Source organism: Amblyomma americanum, unplaced genomic scaffold (genome assembly GCF_052857255.1).
Source record: "Amblyomma americanum isolate KBUSLIRL-KWMA unplaced genomic scaffold, ASM5285725v1 scaffold_37, whole genome shotgun sequence".
Lineage (NCBI taxonomy): Eukaryota > Metazoa > Arthropoda > Arachnida > Ixodida > Ixodidae > Amblyomma > Amblyomma americanum.
In genome coordinates, this window is record NW_027526509.1 from 511,931 (window position 1) to 536,218 (window position 24,288).

A 24,288-nucleotide genomic window follows, 5' to 3' on the forward strand; every position below is an offset into this window, starting at 1 on the left:
GGCGATGCCACGCACGGCGAGGTGCGGGTGCTCGGGTCCGTGGTGATGCACAGTTCACCATCATCCCCTTGCGGGGATGTCCCTGCGGATGCTCGGGAACCCGCGGTGTCGCCAATCACCGTCGCGACGCCTGCAAGCTGCAGGCGCCCCCCTGCGGGGGAAATCTGAATGATATCGACCAGTTCGAGCAAAAGGTCACCACTAGCTAGATTTGTCACTTTATACTTAGGGCCAGGGAATCTGTGAGAACTTTGGATACTAGAAACAGGAATATAAGTCTGGCTGGCTTTTCTTTTTTCTCGCTATGAACGATGTGGTACTTTGGGAAGGTAGTTTTCTTTTTGCTGAAAAACTGAGAGGTGACATCGGTCCGCCCTCTTTTCAGAGAGTGATCATTTGAAAGGACAGAGGTAGCCATAAAAAAGTGTGTTCTTCGGCCATGGTGCCAGCCACCCACCATGGAGCCCAACAAGGGGACTGGACATGAACTTGTAAGTCCTGCCCACATCAGCTGTACACTACTGCTATAACCATATATGGGCAACTCAGGGTAGTTACGCCACACAAAGTTAACCCTTGCCGCCTATGAAATATGTAAGAGAAAAACGGGAAGAGAGGAGGAGACACGAGAGTTGTGAGAAAGATTATAGGAAAGTAAAAGATGAGAGGAGGACAGGAAAAGGCGACTGCTGATTTCCCCCCGTCGGGTCAGGCTGGAGGTGCCATCTACAGGAAGCTGGGGCCAAAGTGGTGTGTTGCCTCCGCCGAGGGGCCTTGAATTTCCAAACGCTCGGCATCGGCTCAACCACCAGAATCCCCTTTTCCCCGGACACGGCGATGCCACGCACGGCGAAGCGCGGATGCTCGGGTCCGTGGTGATGCACCGTTCACCATCATCCCCCTGCGGGGATGTCCCTGCAGATGCTCGGGAACCCGTGGTGTTGCCACTCACCAACGCCTGCAAGCTGTAGGCGCCCCCCTGCGGGGAGCAAGCCAAGTTTCAGCAAGATATGTTAACATGTTAAAAAAAAATTTTTTAAGACCCTCATCCCCCCCTTAAAGCTCTTTATTTATCTGTCCTAGTTTCCTGCACACTTACTGGTCAGTTTTCTAGTCCTTTTCCGCAACTGTGAGTAAGCGCTTCTTCTGTACAAGTACAGTCGAGCCTGGACATAATGAACCCAGATATATAGAATTATTCTTTATGTAGAACACTGAAAACATCCCCTTGAAACTCCTATGCAAAGGTATACCACTACTGTTCGCATATACCAAACTCGCGTTCAGCGGAACATTCGATATATCGAACTGCATATTGTGCCCCTTAAAGCAGTGCTCTTTGAGCCCTTTTCATGCACGGAGATGGGTCGACTGAGTAGCCTTGGGCAGCTGCTGGCAATGCTGGCACTGTGAAACTACGTGGCAAGATGAACATGAGGATGACCTGTGGTCTCTTGTCCACACACTTGTCTAGAGCACTCGAGCAGCACGCTCTGTTGCGCACTTATGAAATCATCGCAGCCTGGCGGGCCAAATATAGCATTTAAAGACAAAAGGTGACATAATTTTTGTTTGGTGGGCTAAATGTTCATTTTGCTTTCTTTCATACTGTACTTCGCCTCCTGCTTGGGCCTACCATGTGAATTTTTGGCACAAATCTTTGCAGTGTTCAATTGGCTATTTTTTGCTGAAATCCATGTATGTGCAGCCCTTTGTTTCCCTTTTAAATGGTGTCCTAAATATTGAGTTCGCATTTTTTTCATGTTGTACTTCCCTTCCTGCTTGGGCCTACCAAGGCTGGCAGTATTGTATAAATAAATAAATGAAGTTGAAATTTATTTCCTTACTTACAAAAGAGGAGCCGGGACTAAAAGCTGTGGCAACAGCTCGACAAAAGGTCCTGGCTCCTTTAATAAATAAATAAATAAATAAATAAATAAATAAATAAATAAATAAATAAATAAATAAATAAATAAATAAATAAATAAATATAACACGATCCATGTGAATGTGGAAGCAAAATAAGGTCTTGTTTCGGGCCCTATGCCACTCGTAAATGAAAACATCTCTGGTGCGTCGCTTGAGGGCTCTAGACAGGTGTGTGGACAACATAGGTCGGAGAACTCACCCATGAGTGGACTCAGGCTCACCCAGGCTCATTTCAGATCATGATCTCAGTCACTGATCCGAGTCGTGAGTAAGCCTGGACTAACATTAAGATCATGATCTGAGTTGTGAGTGAGTCCTGATTCACGTTCAGATCATGATCTGAGTCGTGAGTCAGTCCTGATTCACGTTCAGATCATTATCTGAGTCGTGGTGAGTCCAGGCCCACATTCAGATCATGATCTGAGTCACAGTCAGTACGGTTGAGTTTCCTGTGCACTTGTTATACTTAATACGGCTCTGGTCGAAATGATGATGCAAAGCAATTTCATTGTTTCTTGATATGTAATTTCTGTGGCTGTAGCACTCTTGGAGATTATTACAATGCGTGAAAATTTGCTGGTTGCAATGTTTCGTCTCGTTGGATATTACCTCTGGCTGGCTGTAACGCAGTTGCTATAGTTATTCCTTTGCTGTTTTTCAACTGGTTGCAGAACACATGCAGCGGCCTCAGATTTTTGCGTCCTGCGAGCGGCAACTACAGGCCTCTAGGCCTCTCAGCCAGGCCTGCCTACAGGCTAGCTCGAGTTCAGAGCTCATCACATCACAGTGCTTTAACACTTTTTTTTTTGGCATTTTAAAGTAACACATTAGGCCTGAGTGAGACCCAATGACGCATTACCCATTTTTGTTACCCCCAGAACCATATTTTTTACCTTTCTTTTTTTATGCGTACAATGTCCCAAAATATACTCAATGTGGACCCATGGCCAGAGACCCAAACCTTATCTGGCAGAAAGGAATTCAGACATGCTAGGGTTGAAACTAAATGTGGATTTCTTTTTTTTTTTTGTTCAAATATGTCGCACAAAAACGTAGTAATGGAAACGCAAAAATCAGCCTTACATTTACAGCACGGCACAAGATCAACCAAACCCTCAATTAAATGGAGAAAGACGACATTAAGACAAGCACTCCGAGCTTCCTGCGCATCAAATGATGCCCAGCCCATGTCCCTGGTGCTTACAGATGGCAGAGCCATCTGGAAGCGGTCAATAAAAGCTGCCATCATATGTCTCCACTATTTTCTGAAAAGCATGTCTTCTTGCTTTTTTTACCTTTTGATTTATCTGTCAGACTGTTATATCTATAAATTTTTGCCAATGCATCTGTATCACTGATCTTGTTGCCAGACAGTTGTATGTTTATCGAAAATTTCTTAACTTGAACATAATTTACGTTACTGACCACGGGTCTCGCGTGGCTAATTTCAACTTACACGGACTGCTTTTTTTAGACGCATGGACCCCATGGGAAGTTGTGCAACTGGTAATATCGAAGAATTCTGGCAAAAGGTGCCTAGAAGTTCCCCCAGCCTAAGAGCAGAATGGGACTCCGCTAGTGACGATACTAATCATGTGCCATTATGAATGACAACCTGGCTATTTAAGGGAAGACACTGGTCTTAAAATTAAAATTTTTATTATTAGAGATATTGTAACGAAATTAGGTATGCATATGTATTTCTTCCTCCTGTTTTCAAGAATATAATTAGTTTCAGCCTATCTCAATTAGTTCTCTACTTATGGAAAAATAAGTGAAGCCTAATTAGGGAATTTCTTGCGGGTCATTAAGACACTTTCCCTCAACATTGTTTGGTTCCGATTAAAATGTAGCCGCTGCCAAAGCTCCGTAAGGCTAGTGACGTTGGCAAAAAACATGAAGCTGGGAAAATCGCATTTAAAGTTTTGACGCTGACTACAGAAATTTTGGGAGGAATCTTCAACAACGGATTTTATTTAGATGTTCCCTATCTATTTCCCTACAAAGCAAAACAAAAAGTGTCTTATTCCATTCAAGGAAAAGTGTCTTATTCCATTCAAGGAAACATTAATAAAAAAATGTCGATGGTGTAAGTGTGAAGTTGTAAAAAAAATGATTTCTCATGAAGGTATTGGTACATTTTTTTTTAGACAATGGAGTGCAGGGCTAGGGTGCTGAGCTCTAAAGACAATATTTTGAATCCTGAAAGCTGTTTTTTGAGAGACCTAGCGGTCCGGAGCCAAGGAGATCCGAGCCTCCACCATGGCAAGCAGTTGGGTGGTCCTGAAAAGGACCGTTGGGTGCGACGCTCGACACGTCTCCTACTCTGTCTTTGAGAAGAATCGCCTGGATGTTAGGCAGCACGCTCCCCTGTGCTGCTGGAGAACGTCTTCATAGCAGTCCAAGACTGTAGTTGCTCCCGTTTTGTGCCGCCTTGTCAGTCTCTCTTTCGTATTAGTGCTCCATTTGCCTTGCGCAAACGCAGGGCGTCTTTTTCTAGGCTTCGGCGAACCAGGCAGCCACCAGCAGCATAGCCCAGACTTGCAGTGATGGATTCATTAGTTGCCCTCCTTCCTTGGTTGTAGATGGCAACAGCCTCAGCAGCAGCCCGCTTCACACTTTCCAAAGAAGCATTCCCATTCTTTGAAGCTTGCATCCAAATAAGAGAGTGTAGGCTCTCACTCGCATTCTGAGTCTTTCCTTCACTGCACCGTGCCAACAGGTTCTCATCGCTGAGCCTTGCAAACACTGGCTCCAGAGCAGCCCCAACACAAGCCGGGAGGGCACTCTTGTGTGGAGGTGGAAGTTCACCATTGGCCAAGGCTCTGTTGAATTTGTACCAAGAGTCAGCACCCTCAGGACACTTGGAGTGGTTCGGGACATCATCTGTAGAAGTCATGTGCAGGAGTGTAGCTTCCACTGCCTTCTTCATGCCTGGAACGTCATTACTGTTGCTCCTCAGGGCATAGCCGTAGTAGTTGGTGATCTTCTTGATCTTTTCCTGCGTCAGCTTGCCTCTTCCGCCAAGAGATTCACCTTGAGCCTTCTTTCTATCAACCAGGTTCCGCAGAGCAGTCCCCATTCGCTTATGAACGTGGTTGATGCAATCCCCCTTGTCAATCTTTATGAATCCGTACACTTTTGCTTCTGACAAAGCATGAGAAGTCCGGCTGTCTCCATCAGAGAGGACGGTCGTGTAGCGCAGACCATACTTGGCCAGAGACCTCTGAAACATGGTCAGGGCAGCCTCCACTTCCATGCGGCCAGACTTACAATCGATGTTTCGCTGGCACTCGTGGGTGGCAAGGCAGTCACTGTAGCCTTTATCCTGTGGCTGTGGTCCCAAGGCACATCCGCGACAAAAGTTCGAGTAAACAATGTGGTCGATCACAAGACCAGTGTACAGCTCAGCAATGCAGCCCACACTGATCACTGATGTGAGAGCTACGACCTCGGGTCATCCACGAACCATCAAAAGTAAGTCAATGTTCCCAACTGGATTCAAGAAGTCTCTATAGAGATCCTTGATGAATGCCACACTGGCAGCTTTGCTTGCAGTCGCTATGCTTTCGCAGGCTTTCACAAAAGTTTTCAGGTGTCCCTGAAAGGTCTTGTGGTGCAGACCTTGGTGTGACAGGTTCATACAGCCGCAAAAGTCTGCAAGGGCAGTCACGCCTTTGCCTATCGTCTGTATTCCCTTCATGGCCTTCATGTTGACCTCGAAGAGAGTTATGGTGGCAGTTCCACTTACTCGTGGAGAAGAAAATTGCTTCCTCTCGAAGTTGCAGCTGCCACAGACGAGCTGGAGCTTTACAGCTAAGCCATACTCCTTGTCTGTTGTCTTGCTCAAAGTCAGACTTCCTGCGCCGCATGTTCCGCCCTTCACTTGCGCAAAAAGGTTGTTTAAAATTTTCATGTCCACAATCACGAACTCGGTACCAGCATCACCGGTCTGGCACTCCGCACTGACGACAAGAACGTCAAACTTGCGCTGGGTCGGTGAGTTTTTTGACAGAGCGGACTTCGCGTGCGCCGATCGCTCAACAATCTGCGCCTGCTCCGTCGCGGAGTAGTATGCGGCATCAATACGAACTGTACCGTGATCCGGGATGCAATTCGTGCTGGAACTCGGTCCCGCAGTGTCGTCAGCGAGCAGTGTGGTTGACGTTCCCGGCAGGTCCAGCGAGTCCGGCACCGGCTCCAACGAAGGTCCCGATGGCGCGCTTGTGGCTGACGCCTTCGGCTTTTTGTTTCACGCCCGTTTCTTATGACCTTCAAAAGCTCATTGCGTGCACGGTTGAAGTCGACTGTCCCCTGTCATCTTGATCGCATGGAAAAACTTCCGGCACAAAGCAGAAACACGGCGCGTCGAGAAAAAAGCGCAGAAGCAGATGCGCATGAAGTGGCAGTGATGCTGGTGAACGCAAAGAGAAAGAAAAAAAAAATGGCGTGCTGGTCACGCCAGCCAATGGCAGGTGCGGAACGGCGCGCTTTTTGCGCGAGCCAATCAGCGACCCGGAAACAGTCTTCGGAAAACCGGCCAGGGCAGTCGCTTTGCTTGAGCGACGCATTTTGAGATATCGCGATTTGTGCACAAAGAAAACAGCTTCAAACCAAGCCCAAGATGGCGCCAATTGGCCGGCTGCAGCGTCCGTGGCGCACGCGGGAAGTTCGAACAAATTTTGCCTTTTGGGGGGAATTTCGTGGCTGCCGTGGTATATTGAAAGCATATTTTATCGCATTTCCCAACCGAATTCATCGTTAATAATTTGAGAATAGGTGCTCGACGGGTCAAACATTCCGAAAATGAGTTTTGCTCAAAATCGATTTTTTGACCATTTTTGACTGTTCTAAGAACCACGTCTCCCCTTAATAAAAGCAAATGGGCTGGGAAATACCACACCAATCAAGTTCACTCAACGGGCAATAAAAAGGTGCCAGAAATGCCCCTCCACGCTTACCAGGCAGCGGGAAGTCCTGCGACAGCAGAAGCATGATCCAGCGGAAGCTGTAATACTGAGGCTCCACTTGCAGCTGCTTCAGATGCCCATACAGCCGGTCGTCCCTGCGTCGCAACAGCTGCATGAGGCGTTCCATCATGGCACCAATGCCCGAGGATGACTCATCCAGTGTCTTGATGAAGAAGTCCCGAATCTCCGACATCAGGCTTGTAAAGCAAAAGAAGCAGTCTGCCTCTGCATACTCTGCAAAGGTATGGGAAACCAGCATGTGAGAGTAAAACATGCACATATGTTCCAATATTCACTACAAACTGCACTTCTTACTTAGCAGGGCATGCTGCCTCCTTGATGGCCACTTGTGGCACTGAGTGCAGCTACAGCTGTCAACACAGCACTTTTACAGGTCTGCTCACACTGCCTCTTCATATGCTCAACTGATTGAGCAATGCCAGGTTTACTGAATTGACAACAACAATAGTTTACTTGCTGCTCATGCCATGATGTGCTTGTGTGTGGCACAGGCAGCCAGTGGCCCACTTGCTGTTGCATGAACACACAGGTGCCCACAAAAGCTTTTGGAACAGAGAAGCCATGAAAAAAGCCTTACTTATTGGCAGTCTAAGCACGCAGCCACGAAACGAAGGTTGTCCCCTCTGCTTCCACGCGTACCCTGTGCACCACACCTCCAAGTGACCCAGAAATTGAGCAACACAATGAAGTATACAACACACAAAACCCCAAAAACGTTCATCACAGCAACATTTAGTGCCATCTCGCAGTATGGTAAGTGGGGTTAAACACCTTGAAACTGTACATGGGCTGAGGGATGCCACGGTGGATGGCTCCAGATTAACTTTGACCAATTGGGGTCCCTCAACTCGCACATCACTTCTACCAAGATGTGGCCTCCGGAGCTGCAAATTGATCCTGCGACCTTGGGCCTCACAATAAAGCCATCACACCAGGTAGGGCCACTTCTCAGTGGCAATCAGGTACAAAGAAAAGGCCTAGAGTGTGTCTGTATTGTGAGCCGTCTTGTTGCGTTTTGCCAGCAGTGCCTTGCGCCTTGCCCCTGACCACCTTAAAATGCTTCATGGCAGCATTCGCTAAACTCCTTTAACATTTGAGCATTAACTCCTAATCAAGGGTTCGACAAAAGTTTGTCTCGTCAGGCATGTGATCAAGTGAATCACAGTCACTGACCAAGCCTGAAGAAGTAATTGATGTTTTGGAACCACACAAGGGTTTCTTGTTTGCTGAGTTCGACAAGGAATCGTCGTCACTTACCGTATTTACACAATTGTAGTTTGACCTATTTATTGAAATTTGAAAATCCGAAGTGGGGGGGTCCAATTACAATTGAAACCAAAGCATGGCAACTTAAATAAAGGAGAGACAAACAAGACATCAGGGATGCTAAAGCATGGTTGCATTTTTGCTGCGCAGCTCCGTCGCATCGCACATCCCGCGCCTCCCATCCCCACGTGTGGCTGCCGATTGCAGCTCTTGATAAGCGCCGGCAGCTGGATAACGCTATCGGGCTCTACTCTTAAAGGGGCCCCGAAACACTTTTTTTTTTAAGCGAAATTTATTGCACCAGGGCATCAATGATGGGTGAAGGTATGATGAATGATATGGTGTGATGAAAGGTGTGATAAGGTGTGATGAAAGATGTAGTAGTGATTAAATGAATGGAAAAGGGCTAGCTGATTTGATGAAGTCCAGTAGAGAACGATGGTATGGTCCCTGCGTCCAGACAATGTATGAAGCAGGGTTGCTTGGTGAAAGACCCGCTACCTTCAGGTGCCGGATCCTTGTAGGCTTGAGAGCTGGGTAGTCCCACAGTAAGTGATGAATGTTGGCCTCGATGTCCTCGTGTTTACATATCGGACACCCTGGCCGAGGAAACAATTCTCGGTACTGAGGCCACTTCCGAGTGATGGCTGGTGTGAGGGCAACCCCGAACCAGATCCTCCTAAGCGCAACCTCCTCTGCACGTGTAAGACCACGGGGCAGGGTTACCGCACACGGAGGGATGAGAGCACGTGTGCGGCGCCGGAGGAGTTCCTTTCTTGCTGAAAGGAGGGTAAAATTGCCCAAATGGAAGGAGCCGAGGCGGTGATGAGTTTGGATTCGCAAGGCAGGTCGCTAAATCTGCCTGGCTTTGATAAGTCAGCAGATCCCGTGGGACCCACTTAATACGTACTGGCTGCGGGATGCGTGCCGCGAGCCGGTGGATGTCCTGACATATCGTTGGACAGCGGCTAACACGTCGTAGCAACCAGACAACTTGAAGGGCATCAGTGCGGATGACAACGCGGGCCGCAGGGAGCATAGTTATGTCGGCCACAGAGCAGAGTGCTTCTTGAACTGCAACGAGCTCAGCACAAAAGGACAAAGGGGGTTCCGTAAGCTGAAACCAAGAGGTTTGATTCAGGGCAGGTCTGCACGGGCAGTAGATAGCTGTCGTTGCTTCGCAGGCTTGTATGCTTGCGTCTACGTAGACAACAATGGATCCTTCAGGCAGGCAAGCATCTTGTTCCTCAAATTTCTGGCGAAGCAATGATGCCGAATGAGTAGATGTTGGCCGGCGATTATCTGTTGGCTTGTTGTCGATGAGCTGTACAAACTTCCATGGGGGAAGAGCTGGCGTTGGCGGCTGAAGAATGGAGTGTGACGTTGCATAAGTCCTCAGTGCATGCGTGGAGTGCGATAGACTGGCCTTAAGGCTGCGCGCTTCACGGCGCTGCTGCACCAGCTCATCAATGGTATTGAGCTGCGCATTCTCTTGTAAAGCTATGACCGGTGTGATGCGTGGAAGGCACGTAATGGTCCTCATAGCCTCTCGGTGAACGGCTGCAAGGCGATCCCATTGGGCTCTTGTAAGATGTTGAAACTGGGCTTGATAAACAATACGTGGCTGCAGAACTGCCCTCACCAATTGCCGTGCAACGAACGAGCCTGCCCACCAGTTTAGGGGCAATTCTTCTAATCAAACCCAAAGTCTGAATAGCTTGCCCTTTTGCCTGAGAAAGCCATGCAGTCGCTGATCCTGATTGGTGAACCATTAAGCCAAGGATTTTTACACTCGGACTTTCCTGTAGTGGGGTGCCTGATAGACAAAGACGGATTGGACTTGCAGAAAGTTTACGGCGTCCCCAGCGGTTGGCGACTGAGGTGTATGTTGTTTTATGCACGGATAGCTGAAGTCCGATGGATGATGCGTAATTACAGGTAACATCCAAGGCAGATTGAAGGGCAGCCTCCTGAGTACGGAGATCTTGGTGAGTACTCCACACCGTGATGTCGTCAGCGTACTGAAGAACACATTTTCAGTGCATTGCTTTGCCTGTTGGTTGCATAGAATACGTAAGTTATAGTGATGCTATTAGCATCAGTTGTACCTCGTATACTGTGGGTTTTAATATCTTAATTAGCTTGCAAAAACAAGTTCGTGGCGCTGATGGCGTCACCATAAGAGGCGGTTTTTAGCAGCGGATATGACATTACTTTGTGCGAGCTTGATGATTGGGCAAAGTGTAAATATACTGCAAATTGGGTTAATAACTAGAGATACGTTTTGTCAAGTTTTTGTGTTTTATGTTACATTAACAAAACCAGCTTGTTTGCCCTAGATAAAAGCACTGTAAATCAAATAAAACAAAAACACGCCACCAGAGGCACTGGCTACCTTTTGCATCGAAGGACTTTGCGCCTCTCTGTAAACATCCTACGACCTAGCACTAAACACTTATGGCTACTCTCTATGTATCTGAGAGCGGCTTTGCGGAATCGATCCGATCTAGCCATTGCCCTCTATAAGCATTCGTTTCGGTCCCAAGGAAGGATGCGTTCGTTTCACATTTAGCAGGCAGTGTGCATCGTCAGCTTGTGGAGGATCACCGGAAGACGAAACCTCTAGCCCCTCGAGTGCGCAAGGCATGGCAAGTCCCCTCTAAAACAGTTCGGCCGCGGTATGGCGCCACTGGATTGATTGGGACTGTGGCATTACTCCTCCTCTCTGAAGGGCAACGACTCGGTGCCGCAACAACGAGAAGCAGGAAGGCAAGGGACGGCGAATGTTCCGGCGGCTGGTGTAGACACGCCTGAAGCGCTAGCGGGCGTGGTAAGGCTTCATCCGTGCGACATGGATGACTTCGGGGGTCGGCCGTCTAGAGGAGCGAACTGTTCCCTGGGGGAGAACTTCATAGTTCACCTCACTGACTGGTGGAGTACCTCGTAGGGGCCAAAATATCGGCGCAGAAGCTTTTCGGAGCGCCCACGCATGCAGATTGGGCTCCAAACGCAGACTTGTTCGCCGGGCTGGTAACTAACAGCTCGGCAGCGGAGGTTATAGCGGCGAGCGTCGAGGGCTTGTTGGTGCCGGATGCGCTGTCGGGCGAGTTGGCGGGCGGCCTCGGCGTGACGAACGAATTGGGCAGCACCCATAACAGATGAGCTACTACTAGTCGGAAGCAACATGGCGTCCAGCATGGTTGTGGCTTCGCGACCATGCACTAAACGAAATGGAGTGAAGCGTGTCATTTCTTGTAGAGCAGTGTTATAGGCAAATGTGACGTAAGGGAGTATGGCGTCCCAGTTGCAGTGGTCTGCATCGACATACATAGAAATCATGTCGGCGATCGTCTTGTTGAGCCGTTCGGTTAGTCCGTTCATTTGAGGGTGGTAAACTGTTGTTTTGCGGTGACTTGTGCCGCTAAGCTGCATAACCTCCTGCGTAAGGGCCGAGGTGAACGCCGTTCCTCTGCCAGTTACAACGAGGATGGGTGCACCGTGACGAAGCACAATATCTTGAACGAAAAAGTTCGCAATTTCGTCAGCGGTACCACAAGGGAGAGCTTTAGTTTCACAGTACCGGCTGAGGTAGTCGGTGGCGACCACAATGTAGCGGTTACCCAGTGAGGACTCCGGAAATGGGCAGAGCAAGTCCATGCCGACTTGATGGAAGGGGACTTGTGACGAATCAATAGGCTGCAGTAGTCCGGCTGGCTTTGTCGGCGGCGTCTTGCGATATTGGCACTCGCAGCAAGTTCTGACGTAACGCTGGACAATTGTAACAACCCTGGGCCAGTAGTACTTTTGGTGTATCCGCGCCAAAGTGCGGGAAAAACCCAGGTGACCAGAAGATGGGTCATCATGGCACGCCTGCAGGACTTCATCGCGCAAGACCGCAGGTACGACGAGCAGATAGGCAGCTTCCATCGGGTTGTAGTTTTTCTTATACAGAACGCCATCGCGCAAACAGAATGATGACAGTCCACGTGAGAAGATTCGCAGGGGCGACGCAGCGCTTCCTTCAAGATACTCAATGAGAGGCCGTAGTTCACTGTCATCCCTTTGGTGTTGAGTGAGGACGAACGTGGAGATGGCGCCGAGAAAAATAGAATCGTCGTCGGGATCACCTTGGTTATACTCGATAGGAGCACGAGACAAACAGTCGGCATCACTGTGCTTCCTACCGGACTTATAAACGATGGTGACATCGAACTCTTGAAGGCGAAGGCTCCAGCGTGCAAGCCGTCCCGAGGGATCTTTGAGGTTCGCCAGCCAACAAAGCGAATGGTGATCACTGACGACTTTAAAAGGGCGGCCGTATAAATACGGGCGAAATTTGGTCACTGCCCACAGAATTGCCAGGCATTCTTTTTCAGTAGTGGAATAGTTCGCCTCCGAGCGTGACAAGGTGCGGCTTGCGTATGCGATGACACGTTCGATACCATCCTGCCACTGCACAAGGACCGCACCAAGGCCGATGTTGCTGGCGTCGGTGTGCAGTCAGTGTCGGCTGACTCATCGAAGTGGCCAAGCATGGGCGTACTCTGGAGACGAGTGCAGAGGTCTTCGAAGGCCTGTTGTTGCTCCTGGCCCCAGAGGAACGGTTCGGCATCTTTCATGAGGCGGGGGAGAGGCTCAGCGATCTGGGAGAAGTTCGGTACAAAACGCCGATAATAGACGCAGAGACCCAGAAAGCGGCGCACACTGTGCTTATCGGTTGGCACGGGAAAAGCAGCGACGGCGGCTGTCTTATCGGGGTCAGGGCTGACTCCCTTAGCGCTCACGATGTGACCGAGAAACTTCAACTCCTGGAAAGCGAAGTGACACTTTTCGGGCTTGAGGGAAAGACCGGCCGAACGAATTGCTGCGAACACAGCGCGCAGGTGCCTCAGGTGCTCTCCTAACGTGGCGGAGAAGATGACTACGTCATCCAGGTACACTAGGCAGGACTGCCATTTTAGATCGGCAAGCACGGTGTCCATCATCCGCTGAAAGGTAGCAGGAGTCGAGCACAGGCCGAAAGGAAGCACTCGGAATTTGTACAGACCATCCGGTGTAATAAATGCGGTCTTTTCCCGGTCGTGTTCGTCCACCTCGATTTGCCAATAGCCACTGCGTAAATCTAGTGACGAGAAGTACGAGGCGTGGCGTAACCGGTCCAGGGAGTCATCAATGCGTGTTGAGTTGTGTTGGGTTTAATGGCACATAAGCAGCTAAGGCTATCATGCGCCAGGCTCAAGGTATATGAACACTTTTCTGTAGGTGGGAGGAAACATGGTTGTGTAGAGCACTTAAATTGCTATTTCGTTCTGGTAGTAATAAGAGAAAAAAGAAATTTTATAAATGGCTAAAAATAAACGGTTTCAAGAAAGTCAGATAACCTCAGTAGCCATCCTTGGCTGGGCAAGGATCCTGAGGCTTCCAACCATTCAAATAACCACCTCAGCCCTTTTCTCATGGAATGAGAAAATGGCTGAAATGAATCATATTATAAATCAAAGCTGTGGATCAAAGTTTACAGTTTCTGAAGAACACCTGCTTCTTTCAAAAAGCTAAAAACGGAAGATATGTTAACAATGGCATTTTCGCCTAAAAGCAGCGCTGGGTGTAAAGGAATGTATTCATTATAAAACTTCGTAAAGTGCTTATTTCTTAGTTTTTCGAGTTTTGCACAAGAGAATAAAATATGGTTTATTGTTAGTTCGTCTCCACATCTTTCACAACGAGGTTTGTCTTGTTTCGTTAGTAAGAAATTATGTGTAATGTGTGTATGTCCAATGCGGAGACGACATAAAATTACTTCAATAAATCGTTCCTGGTGCCTACAGGTCTTCCATTTACCCAGGACAGGTTTTACAAAGTGCAGCTTGTTGTTAACCTCGTTGTCCCAAGAGGCCTGCCATTTTTCTCTCAATTTATTCTGGACTGACCTGATGCAGTCCTTATGCGGTATGTTTACTGGTTTTATTTTTGCGTTAAGGGCAAGTGCGGCGCTTGCATCAGCCCTCTCATTTCCGCTGATGCCCACGTGACTGGGAACCCAGCAAAACTTTATTGTATGTCCTTGTGAATCAGCTCGTATTACATTATGTATTATGTTTCCTATTAAGGGTTCAGTTGCATTTCTGGGGTTTATTGCTGTAATTACGCTGAGGGAGTCACTGTAGATAACACTGTTCTGTATGTTTTTCTTCAATATTTGTTCTACAGCTAGAGCAATGGCGTAGCATTCTGCTGTAAATATTGAAGCGCACTGAGGCAGCCTGACTACTTTTTCCCATTTCCCTTGCACTATCGCGCTCCCTACATAGAGTGCTGTCTTAGATCCATCTGTGTAGAAATCTGAGCAATTCTTGTATTTTTCACTCACTCCAAGAAACTCTTGCTGTATATGTTCCAGTGGGGTATGTCTTTTTTGAATGTGTGTCAGTGCGAAATCGCATACACCAGGAAACAAGTACCAAGGTGGCAACCTATTGGGTCTCTGGGCAACATCAGGAAGTGCATCTAGTATGTTTATTTCTTGGCATATTTCTTCAAAGCGGAGGAGCAATGGTTTTACAGCTTGAGGTTTGTTGGTGAACAGTGTTCTGGATGGGCATTTTGTAACTATGGTGTAACAAAGATGTTTCAGTAGCGACCTTATTTTCAGTACGTATGCACAGGTAAGCATTGTTCTCCTGTTGGTGAGGGTCGGTTCATTTGCTTCTACGTGAAGGCTATTTATGGGTGATGTTCTGTAAGCACCAGTTGAAAGGCGCAACACGAGGTTTTGTACTGGATCTAGCGTTTTAAGGTATGATGGCCTCGCAGACCCATACACTATGGATCCATAGTCTAACGAAGAGCGTACTAGAGAGCGATAGATGCGCAATAGGCACCTCCTGTCGGATCCCCAACGCTTCCGTGTGAGTACTTTGAGTATATTCAGGGATTGGGTGGCTTTCTTTTTTAGGGCGTTTATATGTGGTAGAAATGTTAGCTTTTTGTCAAAAGTTAAGCCTAAAAATTTGTGTTCTTGTTTTACTGGAAGTGTGGTGTCGTTCAAATGGAGGGTGGGATCATTCTGCAGTCCTCCCTGCAGCGAGAAAAGAACCGCAACAGTTTTCTGTGGAGAAAACCTAAATCCATTTCTGTCTGCCGAAAGTGCTAATTTGTTTATTGTGAGTTGTAGTTGTCTCTCACAAGTTGCCAGGCTAGAAGATGTGCACGCAATTTGAAGGTCATCAACGTAGACCGAGTACATAATGAACTGTGGAATTATACTGGTTAACGAATTCATTTTTACTATGAACAATGTAGTACTTAAAATGCATCCCTGAGGAACGCCGTTTTCCTGAGTAAAATTATTTGAGAGGGTTGCGCCGAGACGAACTTGGAAAGAGCGGTTGGATAAAAAGTTGCTCAAATATTTCAGCATCCTCCCGCGGATACCAAGCTCTGCCAGGTCGCGAAGAATCCCGAACCTCCAGGTCGTGTCATATGCCTTCTCCATATCGAAAAAAACTGAAAGGCAGTGTTGCCTGTGTATAAAGGCCTCTCGGATTGTGTTTTCCAGGCGGACTAAATGGTCGACTGTGGAACATGTTTTTTTAAAACCACATTGGTGGACATCAAGAAGCTCTCGGGATTATAGAATAAACATTAATCTAATATTTATAACACTCTCAAAAGATTTGGCAAGACAGCTTGTAAGTGTTATAGGCCTGTAACTGTTAGGGGAGGTTGGTGGCTTTCCTGGTTTTCGAAATGGAACAATAACGGCTTCTTTCCAAGCAGCTGGTATTCTCCCTACTACCCATATTTTGTTAAAAAATTTTAACAGAACTTCTACAGATTGCTCAGATAGATGGGACAGCATTTCATAATGAATTTCGTCGGGGCCTGGTGCAGTTTGTTTACCTATAGACAGCACTCTCTGTATTTCTTGAAGTGTAATCAAATTATTGTAAGGCTCGTCTGTGCTGCCTGCCGTAGGGAGCCTTTGTTTTTCGGTTCTGTTTTTGTATTTTAAGAATGACTGTGTATAGTGGGAAGAACTAGAGACTTTAAAAAAATGTTGCCCCAAAATGTCTGCTTGTTCTTTAATACTTGTCTGAATACCAGGATCCGTCAGCAGAGGAAGAGTGAATGGGGAATAGCTGCCATTTACTTTTCTGACCTGCTCCCACAGTTTTTTTGATGTTACCGAGCTGTTTATTGAAGACACATAATTTTGCCAAGACATTTTTTCCGCGTTCCGCCGTATATATCGGGCTTTAGCTTTTGCCTTTTTGAAAACTATTAGATTTTCGTGAGTAGGATACCTACGAAATACACCCCAGGCCTTATTTTGTTGTTTTTTGGCTTCCCAACATTCTCGCGTCCACCATGCCTTGTGGTTCTGGCGCACCACGCCTGTGGACAGGGGAATAGCTAGCCGTGCAGCATCGATGATACAGTTTGTGAGAATTTCATTCATTTCATCTATGCTAAGTGTTTCTGAGTAAATGTCCTCTAATCTGGCCTTTTCTCTAAACAACACCCAATCAGCTAGATGTAGCTTCCATCGCCGAGGTTTGGTTGGGATGACTGCAGGTGAGGATGATAGGCTTATAAAAACTGGTAGGTGATCACTCCCAAACGGGTTGTCTAAAACGTCCCACTTGAAATCGCTAAAAACAGAAGGTGAACAAAAAGACAGGTCTAAACTGCTCATTTTCCCAGACGTTGGGGAACAGTATGTGGCCTTTTTTGTATTTAAAAGACATACATTCTTCGTCAGGATAAAATCTTCGATTATTTGACCTCTAGCGTCACAGCGTTCGCTTCCCCACAGGGAGGAGTGAGCATTAAAATCCCCAAGTAACAGATATGGCTCCGGAAGTTCTCTGATCAGTTGCTGTAGATCATGGAGTGTTAACGCAAAATGCGAAGGAAAATATACGGAACTGATTGTTAGTGTTTTGTAGCTTACGATACTGACTGCAACCGCCTCAAGTTTTGTTTTGAGTTTAATTTCTTGAGCAGGGACGCCGCTTTGAACGACTATCGCGACGCCTCCCGATAGCCGATTTGCCTGCTCTCGATCGCGTCTAAAAGTTTTATAATGTTTCAGGATATGTACATGTTGTGGACCAAGATTGGTCTCCTGAAGACATAAAGATGTGGGTAACATTGACCCTAAAATATGTGTTATGTCGCTGTATGTCGCTGTCCTCTACAATTCCAATGGATTAAAAAAGCCATGTTTATGTTTTTGAGAGGAAATGAAAGGGGATTTACTTATTAAGTAGTGGGCCCGTTATTAGGGGCCTGTCTTTTTTTCATTCAAGAGAGCTGTTCCGCCGCTCCAAAGCAGGCGGAGTGGCAGTTGTATCCATCGCCGCACGAGAGGCGCTGGAGGACCGCGGGGAAGCCGCGGGTTTGTGGGTTTCAGTCCTCCCCCGGTAGGGGGAAGTCCTGCGGGATGCCGATGCATGGACCGGCGCTCCCTGCTTTGACACTGCCAGGGCAGCTTTCACTGACCCTGCCTGGGGCGTGAATGGCCCTGCCATTGGCTCGATGGAAGTGGCCTCGGCAGGCACCGGGGTGCTGTGTGGTGCACCGCCCCTGCGCACCACATCAGCAAAGCTGGATTTTGCTGTGAAGGAGAACTGGTTGGTAACGGCAAATCGCCTTCTTGCTTCTCTAAATGAAATGTTTTCCTTGGTTTTTATCGTGATAATCTCTTTTTCCTTCTTCCAGGACGGACAGGCCCTGGAGTATGCTGCATGTTCTCCTTCGCAGTTAGCGCAGCGCAGGGCTGCGTCACATTCCTCAGAAACGTGATCCTTGGAAGCACATTTTGTGCACGTTTTGCGGCCCCGGCAGCTCTGTAAGCCGTGGCCAAACCTTTGACAGTTGAGGCATCTTCGTGGGTTTGGAATGTAGTGCCTGACATTTACTTTTAAGTATCCTACATCGATGGTTTCTGGTAATGTACTTGTATTGAATGTTAGCACCAAGTGTTTTGTCTCTATTTTTTTATTGTCTTTCCGGATTTTGATTCTGTACACATCTGTGGCATTTTCGTCAGACAGGCCTTCCAGCAATTCTTTTTCGGTCAGGTGTATGAAGTCATTTTCAGAGATGACACCACGGACTGAGTTTAGGGATCGGTGCGCTGTTATGGAAACTGGGATTTCTCCGATGGATGCAATGTTTGCGATTTTCGAGTTCTGGGTATTGTCAAGGAGTTTTAACAATAAGTCTCCGCTGGCCATTTTAGACACCTTGTAGCCAGGGCCCAGGGTATCTGTTAGGCATTTAGATACAAGGAACGGAGAAATTATTCTTGCTTGTTTTTCATTACTTTCGCTGTGGATAACATAGAACTTGGTGAATGCCAATGTCGGTTTCTTTTTTGAAAAAAAGTCTGCTGCTTCGTTCCGCCCTCTCTTGAGAGAGCGATCGGGTTTTGAAAGTTGGGGAGCCATAAAAAAATTTTGTTTTTCGGCCATGGCGCCAGCCACCCACCACGGAGTCCAACAAGGGGACGGGACAAGAACTTGATAGCAAGTCCAGCCCACGCCAGCTGTACACCTCAACTATAACCAAATATGACGCAACTCAGGGTAGTTGGTCACACAAGGTTAACCCTCGCCGCCAGGAAAAAAGGAAAAACCAAGAAGTGAGTAGGAGATAGGAGAGTTGTGAGACAGAGATAGGAAAGTGTAAGATGGAGAGGAGGAGTCAGGTCAGGCCGGAGGTGCCGTCTGCAGGAAGCTGGGGCCAAAGTGGTGTGTTGCCTCCGCCAAGGGGCCTTAAGGGTCCAAACGCTCGGCATCGGCTCAACCACCAGGATCCCCTTTTCCCCGGACACGGCGATGCCACGCACGGCAAGGCGCGGGTATTCGGGTCCGTGGTGATGCAGAGTTCACCATCATCACCTTGCGGGGATGTCCCTGCGGAAGCTCGGGAACCCGCGGTCTCACCGTCGCGACGCCTGCAAGCTACAGGCACCGCATCAATGCGTGGTAGAGGATAAACGTCTTTTTTGGTGACTGTTTAGACGCCTGTAATCAACACAGAACCGTAGGGTTCCATCTTTCTTCGCCACTAGAACAACAGGCGATGAGCCCGTGGGCTCATGGACAGTTGTATCACGTCGTCTTGGAGCATTTCTTGAACTTGTCGGCAACTGGCATTCCGTTCTTTCAAAGAGATCCGATAAGGCGGCTGGCATAACGGTCGTTGGTTTGCGTCAACTATAATGCGGTGCTTTATGAGCGGAGTCTGCCCATCCTTGGAGGTCAAGGCAAAACAGTCGCGGAAAGATTCGATAATGCTCTCGAGGCAGCGTTTCTGATTAGATGGGAGGTTCGGGTTCACATCGATTTTTATGGGAGTGGTTGGTGCCTCCACTGATGCCAGGATTTCGGACAGCGCGTGCTGTCCCGTGAATTCGCTAAGTTCTTCGAAATACGCTATAGCTGTTTTGCCAGGCAAACACTGCGGTTCAGAACCAAAATTGGACACTAAAAAGTTCAGTTCGCCCACTGTTCAATTCAATAATTCCGCGAGCTACACAGACTTGCCGACCCAGGAGCAGCGACATGTTGGTTTCAGCGATGCCACGAATTTTGGTGCTGTTATCGCACTCTACAGTAACAAACATGCTTGATCTTGATGGGATCAAAACGTGGTCGTCCCAGACGCATAACTTAGCCCTGCGTGGCTCGGTATCGTTGTCGACAGGACCTTGGGTGGAAAACGACACGATTCGCTCCTGTAGGTTGATAACGGCACCGTACTCTTGAAGGAAATCCAAACCGAGTATGAGGTCTTTGGAGAACTCGGGTAACACAGCAAAGCAACCAGGGAAAGTAACACCACGGATCTGGATTCGCGAAGTGCAGACACCGATCGGAGTTACCACGTGGCCACCAGCTGTCCGGATCTGTGGCCCAGACCAAGGTGTCAGAACCTTCCTCAAGGCCGTGGCTAACCGTCTGCTCACTGCAGAAAAATCGGCGCCGGTATCCATGAGTGCGGTAACGTCATGGTTGTCGGCGGATACCGGTATTTCGGTGGAGACCAGTCGGTCGCAGCGCCTCATCGAGGTCGTCGGGTCAGGTCGTCGTCGGTCGGAGCGTCGCGGCGAATCGTCGGGCGGAGGCTCTTGACTCGGTCCTGCAGCGGCAGCCCTACCCCCGGAGGACATCAGGACGTACCTCTGAACTGGCCAGAGGATGACGGGCGGCCGGGCGAAGAGAACCGCCTTGGGGATGGCGATCCGGACTGCCGTAGCGACAGAGGTCGAAGATTGCACGTTATCAGCCAAGTACTGTTCGATATCCCGTGGTCTTTCACCGTAGCCTGGTCGAGGTGCGTCAGGTGAAAACCCCTTTAAACCCATTCTGCGGTAGGGGCAGTGGCGGAGGATGTGGCCGGGCTCCCCGCAGTGGTAACAGAGCGGCCGATTGTTTGGCGTACGCCAAACGTGCGCTTTGCTCACAGGTGGCCTAAACTCCTGCGGCATAGAGGGTTCAGTTGCGACTGGCTCCTGCACATATGGCACAGGAGCGACGGGGGAAAAGGCTCGCATCGCTGGCCTGGGACTTCGTAGCGCCTTGCTGTACGTCATAACGGAGGGCACCGGGTGTGGAGCTGGCAGAGGCTGCACAACTCGTCGGATTTCTTCGCAGACCACGTCTGTTACGGCAGCGACGCTGACCTGTGGAGCTTTAAAGCGAAGTTTCACCAGTTCCTCGCGCACAAGGCTTCTTACAAGCTCCCGAAGCTCCTTGGTGGGCAGCGACATAGGCGTGTACTGGGAAGCGGCTACTACAGTAGCCTGACGTCCGTAGTGGGGAGCCCCGTTCCTGCAGAGAGCGCTCGATACCCATTACCTCCTTGGTGAAGTCGGACACTGTTCGTGGCGGGTCACGGACCAGTCCGGTAAATAGCTGCTCTTTTACGCCACGCATTAAGTGGCGTACCTTCTGGGCTTCGGGCATAGCAGGGTCGGCCCGATTGAACAGTCGAGTCATGTCCTCTATGAACATCGCGACGCCCTCGTTCGGCTGCTGTGCTCTTGAGCGCAGGGCGATTTCAGCCTTCTCTTTTCTTTCGCTGCTGGTAAATGTCGTTAGCAGCTCTCGACGAAAAGCCTCCAAGGTAGTAAAGGAAGCTTCATGGTTCTCAAACCACGTTTTGGCTGAGTCCTGCAGGGCAAAGTAGACGTTGCGCAGCTTGCGCTCGCCGTCCCACTCATTGAAGCCCGCCACTCGGTCAAAGCTGGCCAACCAGTCTTCGACGTCCTCAAACCTCTCACCGTGGAATGATGGGGGCGACCGAGGCGTATGGAGGACGAATGGCAAGGCATTCCCGGAATGCTGACTTGTCTGGCTAGCCGTAGCGGACGTCATGGCCCTTGCTGGTCTTGCGAGTTGGCTGAACTCTGGCTATAGGCCTCGCAGGCGGCGGCTCGCCTTGTGGACTGGTGTTGTAGCCACGCGTCGAGAACTGACGTCAAGAGTGTTGTCCTCGAGGTCAGCGTACATGGACCGTTACCCAGCATCTCCACCAAATATGTCACCGACAAACGGTCGAAGCACTCAAACCAGGTTTAATTAGACGTGCTGGGAGTGCAAGACAGCAGGGAGCTCGAGCGAGGAAGAAAACGAAACCTCTAGCCCCTCGAGTGCGCAAGGCATGGCAAGTCCCATCTAAAACAGATCGGCTGCGGTATGGCACCACTGGATTGCTTGGTACTGTGGCAATATCCTTCTCAGTTTTGTAGACAAAATGTCTAGGGTACCCATTGCAGGTTAGCTCATGGTGGATCGTTCTTAATTTGCTTTTCAAAGCATCGTCATCTGAAGAGAGGCGTGCGGTGCGTGTCACATATATTAAGGAGCCTAAATTAAATTTTAAAGGAAAAAGGTGTGAAGAAGACGACGCGAATTAACCGAAGAATAAAGAAGAGGAAGAAGAAGCATTCGTTGAGGTGGAGAGAGATGATTGGTAGAGAAGCATTCGGTGAGGTGGGGAGAGATGATTGATGGGTCCACACCGAGGATATAAAAGGGCGAGTGAGAGCGAGGCCCGAGGGGGGAACAGCAGAGAAGCAGAGGCTCCGGCGGGTCAGGGACACTTCGGTTGGAAGAGAGCGATGCCGGCTACTACTTCGGTGAGCTCGTGTTCTGCGACATCGCATCGTGGACTTCCTGCCGTGCCTGAGCCCGTTCCGGGGAGTCAACGGAGGACGCTACCACCTGCTACGGCCAAGGGTATCTCCAGCACTGTTGCCACCCATACGGGTGGTGCCCCCAATGCCAACAACACCGGCATCATCTCCACGGGCGCTTGGACCTGGAGCTTGTACGACGCAGCTAGCGACGCCAGCCCAAGCGCGTCGAATGGCGCCAGCAACGCCAGCCCAAGCACGCCGAACGCCGCCTCGACGCCAGCTACGGGATCCATACAACGCCACAGCCACACCGAACCAACCGTGAGCACGAATGCCGACCGCTATTAGTAGAACACTACTAGTAGACGCTAGTAGCAGTGTACCCGGGTCGTGTGTATTTATAGTCTTTGTGTTTTGTGTTAGTTTTGTTAGTTTTGTGTTCTAGTGTGTATGTCACGTAGAGTGTATTAAATGTGCGTTTGTGTGGGTACACCCGTCGCCTAGTCCATTCTTTCGGTCTGAGTGTTCTCCGGGGAGATCTGTGACAAAGATAAGTGTCGAGCCTGTGCCAGGATACATTTCCTTTTTCTTTTTTGCTTTGTCTCGGATTTTTCCGATCTCTCGACGGCAGAAAGTATGGACTTGGCAAAAACGTTAGAGCTGGCACTCAAGCTAGGGTTAAGCAAGGAAGAAGCGATGCATCTCTATGAGGAGGAGGGAAAGAGGCAGAGAGAGGAAAGGGCGCAAGCACGCGCTGACGCTCGTGAAACAGAAGAACGCGAGGCGAAAAGAGCTCGCGAGGCAGAGAGAAGAGCTCGCGAGGCAGAAGAACAGGAGAAAAGAAGGATAGAACGGGAGAAGGAGTTTATTTTGTGGAAACAGGCGCATGTCGCGGGAGGATATGAGGAGATCACGGACAATGATCAGCGTTCCTTAGTGGGTACAGAATCTTCTAGACCGGCCAGAGTTTGTCCAAGGAAGCTGATGGCTCCTTTCGATGACAAAAGAGATGATTTGGATGCATACCTGCAACGATTCGAGCGGAGAGCTTTGGGGCAATGCTGGGGGCGCAGTGAATGGGCCACGGCATTGAGCATGTGTTTAGTCGGAGAAGCGCTGAATGTGTTTGGAAGGATGCCTGCTGCTGATTCCATGGACTACGAGAAAGTCAAAAAGGCACTCCTCCAAAGATTCAGGCTTACGGCAGAGGGTTTTCGTGAGAGATTTCGCACCCCGAGACCTGAGGATTCGGAAACCGCTAAGCAGTTTTCCTGCAGGCTGACCAACTATTTTGATAGGTGGCTTGATATGTTAAACACAGAAAGGAGTTTTGAAGGGGTGCGTGACAATTAAGCTGGCCACAGAGCAATTTTTAGCGTGTTGCAGCTCAAAAGCTGGCGCTATTCCTGAAAGAAAGTTGTGTTCGTTGGAAGAGTTCGCCGACACTGCAGACCAATTCCTCGAGGCTCAAGGGCTAAGAAATTTGAGTAAGGCAAAGGAGGAAACCCAAAAGACCCTAGAGACAGATGCGGCAAAACCAAGATCATATGGCGGTGCATCTAAGGCGCCAGTAAGGTGTTTTCTCTGCGGCAAGGTGGGACACTGTGCAGCTGACTGTCAGACTAGAAGCGCTGCCCAGAAAACACAGGTTGTGTGTCAAGGTTGTAAGAGGAGGGGTCATATTCTGGATGAGTGCCGATACAGAACTCAGGACCGAGCTGCATGCGTTGTCGACTCAAGGGTAGAACTTGTCACGCCACCCGAAGTTCCACAGCTGAAAGGAGAGCAAACGCCGCTGGAAAATGAGGCAGTGAGTGGAACACCCAAGTCGAAAGCAGCAATGCCAGTGGTGGTTGGGCAAATACGAGACCGTCCTATATTGGTGTTTAGAGACAGCGAAGCCAACACAGTCTTGGTTGTAGAAGCCTGGTGAAGGACGAGGATCTT

General features: G+C 49.0%; 1 protein-coding gene across 5 annotated transcripts in view; it reads right to left on the bottom strand.

Moving 5' to 3' along the window:
• The window catches only part of LOC144112053 (TBC1 domain family member 13), a 288,796-nt gene that overhangs the window by 78,849 nt on the left and 185,659 nt on the right, over window positions 1-24,288 (bottom strand). For all 5 annotated transcript variants that reach the window (XM_077645129.1, XM_077645126.1, XM_077645131.1 and 2 more), the window contains one exon: window positions 6,891-7,133. In XM_077645129.1, coding sequence (XP_077501255.1) covers window positions 6,891-7,133 — 243 coding nt within the window. The remainder of the gene's footprint in view (window positions 1-6,890; window positions 7,134-24,288) is intronic.